Source organism: Oncorhynchus keta, chromosome 32, assembly GCF_023373465.1.
Source record: "Oncorhynchus keta strain PuntledgeMale-10-30-2019 chromosome 32, Oket_V2, whole genome shotgun sequence".
Classification (NCBI taxonomy): Eukaryota; Metazoa; Chordata; class Actinopteri; order Salmoniformes; family Salmonidae; genus Oncorhynchus; species Oncorhynchus keta.
Genome location: NC_068452.1, coordinates 11,844,625 through 11,848,415, shown reverse-complemented (window position 1 = coordinate 11,848,415; position 3,791 = coordinate 11,844,625). Strand labels below are relative to the sequence as shown.

At 43.6% G+C, this 3,791-nt stretch overlaps 1 protein-coding gene across 1 annotated transcript; it reads left to right on the top strand.

Moving 5' to 3' along the window:
• The first annotated feature begins 479 nt into the window (after window positions 1–479).
• LOC118365731 (zinc finger protein 239-like) lies at window positions 480–1,968 on the top strand. The gene is made up of 2 exons (XM_052490167.1): window positions 480–516; window positions 915–1,968. Exons 1-2 carry the CDS (start codon window positions 480–482, stop codon window positions 1,622–1,624), a joined length of 747 nt encoding a protein of 248 aa, XP_052346127.1. The 3' UTR covers window positions 1,625–1,968.
• The last annotated feature ends 1,823 nt before the right edge of the window (window positions 1,969–3,791 follow it).

Below are 3,791 nucleotides of genomic sequence, written 5' to 3'. Positions count from 1 at the left end.
TAGTGTGAAATGCACTCATAAACAACCTGTAAATGGAGGTTGCTCCCCTGAGTTTCCCCCATTGACATTCAGAATATATTGTGAAAACTAAAATCTTTGCTCACCACTTTTGCTCCACGCAAATATACTACATCCATAACTGTGGGTTTCCTCATTAGTGGGGAGGAGTTTCTACAACTTGCATGTACATTGCCCTCGTGCACAGAAAGGGAGACCAAAAGTCGTCTGGCACACTGCTTAGAGTTTCAAGAACATTAATAACTTATTTCGAGTCTACAATCTTAGATGTTACTACTAATGTGAAATGAAGAATATGACTATTCTTGCTGATTATTCTTATTTTTCCCCCCTTTTTTTCCCCAATTTCGTGGTATCCAATTGGAGAGACGAAGGTTGAAAGTCATGCGTCCTCCGATACACAACCCAACCCGCACTGCTTCTTAACACAGCGCCATCCAACCCAGAAGCCAGCCGCACCAATGTGTCAGAAGAAACACCGTGCAACTGGCAACCTTGGTTAGCACGCACTGTGCCCAGCCCACCACAGGAGTCGCTGGTGCGCGATGAGACAAGGATTTCCCTACCGGCCTAACCCGGACGACGCTAGGCCAATTGTGCGTCGCCCCACGGACCTCCCGGTCGCAGCCGTTTACGACAGAGCCTGGGCGCGAACCCAGAGTCTCTGGTGGCACAGCTGGCGCTGCAGTACAGCGCTCTTAACCACAGTGCCACCCGGGAGGCTATTCTTGGTCATTGTAAGGCAAATGTCAAATAATTTTAACATTCATCACAGATGTCAATTGTTGTACAACATCATGGCTACGCTGTTGGCATCACCTTTTACAGTGGATTACCGTTGTTGTGGGCCTTTAATCATCTGTCTGACTTTGTTGTTCACACAGGAGAGATACAGGACTACCGTGGATCCTCTGGGGAGCCTCAACTACCTCATGATGCTGACAAGGTAGAGAGGAGTCTGTCCATATCAAAAGACCTCAAGAAACGCCTGCAGAGACCCACAGAGAAGAGAACTCACTGCTGCTCTGACTGTGGGAAGAGATTCACCTCCTCATCAGGCATTAAAATTCATCAGAGAATCCACACAGGAGAGAAATCTTCTAGCTGTGGTCAATGTGGGAAGAGATTTGCTACATCTAGCCATCTAACTCGACACCAGAGAACACACACAGGAGAGAAACCTTATAGCTGTGGTCAATGTGGGAAGAGTTTTGGTCAATCTGGAGCTCTGACAGTGCACCAGAGAACACACACAGGAGAAAAACCTTATAGCTGTGGTCAATGTGGGAAGAGTTTTGCTGCATTTAGAGTACTGATTCGACACCAGAGAACTCACACAGGAGAAAAACCTTATCGCTGTGTTCAATGTGGGAAGAGTTTTGCTGCATCTAACACTCTGACTCTACACCAGAGAATACACACAGGAGAGAAATCTTATAGCTGTGATCAATGTGGGAAGAGTTTTGGTCAATCTGGAGATCTGACAGTGCACCAGAGAACACACACAGGAGAGAAATCTCATAGCTGCGATCAATGTGGGAAGAGATACTCTGATAAAAGATGTCTGATTAAACATCAGAAAATACACGATGGAGTTGTTTCATGATATCAATGAAAAAAATTCACAATGTAGAATGTTTTTAACATTGTAGTATGAGTATTTTAAGGTATTTCACAATGTAGAATCCTGAACGTTTGCCCCATTCAATTGATTTCAGCGTGGTATGGAAATTAACCCTGGGAAAAATCCAGGCTCTGAAATGAAAGAGTTACTATTTATGTGATTTAACAAAAAGTGACTAACACAAAAAGAGCTGTGTTACACTTACCATGTTGGTGACCCACTTGAATCAAAATGCAACACTTCAAAATGTAGCAAGCTGTTTTATTATACAAGTTGTCCTCTAAACAGTGATGTACACATTATTCCCAGATTCTGTGTTTTTTTTAGCTGTTAGTTTTAACAGGACGTGCAACCTCATCTCCCTCCTCTCGGCACAATTGATTTCAACATGATATCGATGAGTGATGACATAAGTGTTGCGTTCCTTTGTAAATTTATATGCATCACTCCAAAATGTAGCTGACTGTCATCTGCGGGTTGTCCTCTAACCAGTGAGGTAAAAGATATCTCCCATTTCCATGTGTTTTGTTTAGTTGTGTTAGTTTCAAAAGCACAAACAACCTGATTTCCCCAACAATTGATATCAGTGATTTATTGCTACTTGCAGTTTATAAGGTACTTGTTTAAAAAAATAACAGTAATATGATTATTGTGGCAGATGTTTGTGTACATTGCACATGTTATGTTTTGGTTTCCAATTTATCCCAAACTGTTTCTGCACGTTGGTTATTTATTTGGACATGTTATTCCTAGGCTATTCCACCTAGCAACATGTCATTGAAAAGATGTTGAAAATTTGACTATGCAATCAAATATTTCATATTTACATTTCATGAAACATTTAGTAGTGATATTTATTCATGCAACCAACTGACCATTTTTTGGGTACAATTATATTGACATTGTTGCCCTGATTTTAGAATATCAAGGTTGGTTCTCAGATGTGCCAACCCAAATGTACTAGAGCATGACATTGGGGACTGGGCCCCGATCCAACAACATGCCTATCGAGTGAAACCTGAAAAGAGAGAGAAGCTCCGTGGTGAGGTTGAAAGTTATTACGGATATTGCAAGAGTTTCCTCTTGAAATCAGACACTGCCTGGGTCATGGGTTGGGATGGAGGACGGGGGGCGTCAGGAGAGGAGAGGGCGTCCCCGCCGGTGGAGATGGACCAGGGGAGCATCGGGTGAGTCTCCTGTTTTTTCTTTGTTTTTTAAAATGTTTTATTTGTTGTTAATAATTAAATGAATAGTTCTGTTTCTTTTTTAGTCTAAATGTTAGGGGTTAAGGAATAATGTTAAAAGGAGGGCAGTTTTTGTTATTTAGAGGGTGTGGGGTTTGATTTCTGTTTTTTACAGGAGGTTCACCTGAGGGATGGTGGGGATGTGTGTAGATTTAAGAGGGAGTGGGATAAGGGGGAATCTTTTTGGGGCATAGGAGGGGTGCACTCAACAGGAGTAGGGATTTTGTGTGGGCATAGAGAGGTTAAAATAGAGAACACTTTTGTAATAATGCAGGGTAGAGTTTTGGGGATAGATGTTAAGTTTAGAGAAGCTAGATATAGGTTAATTGGGGTGTATGGGCCACAGGTGGCGGCAGACAGGAGGGAGATGGTGGACTGTCTGGCGCCCCTGTGTGTTACAAACAGGCACTTGGTGATAGGAGGAGACTTTAATATAGATTTAGGGGTAGGCGGTGATAGCAGTGCAGGTGCCATCTCTGGGCTAATGGCTTGCCATGGTCTGGTTGATGGTGGCCTGCACACTACTCCGGCAATGGTCGGTCCTACATGGCGCAACTCCAGGGGGGTTGCGCGGAGGCTCGACTACATTTTTGTATCCAGGTCTTTGGGTCAGTTGTCTGGGCGGCTGTTGCCTGTTTTCTTCACGGATCACGACGGTCTGCCTCTTCGGTAGGGGGTACTGGAAGTTAGATCGGGATATACTGGAGGAGCAGGCTTTCGTTGACACATTTTTTTTTTCTTTCGGAGGCTTGACGGCCTCCGGTCCATGTGCGAGGGGGTGTTAGAGTGGTGGGATTTAGTTAAGGGGAGGATCAGGGCTTTTATAATAGGATATTGTAGAAGGAAAAAAAGGGAGGAAAGGAGGGAGATGGATCGTATCCAAAGGTTAATTGAACTCGAGTACG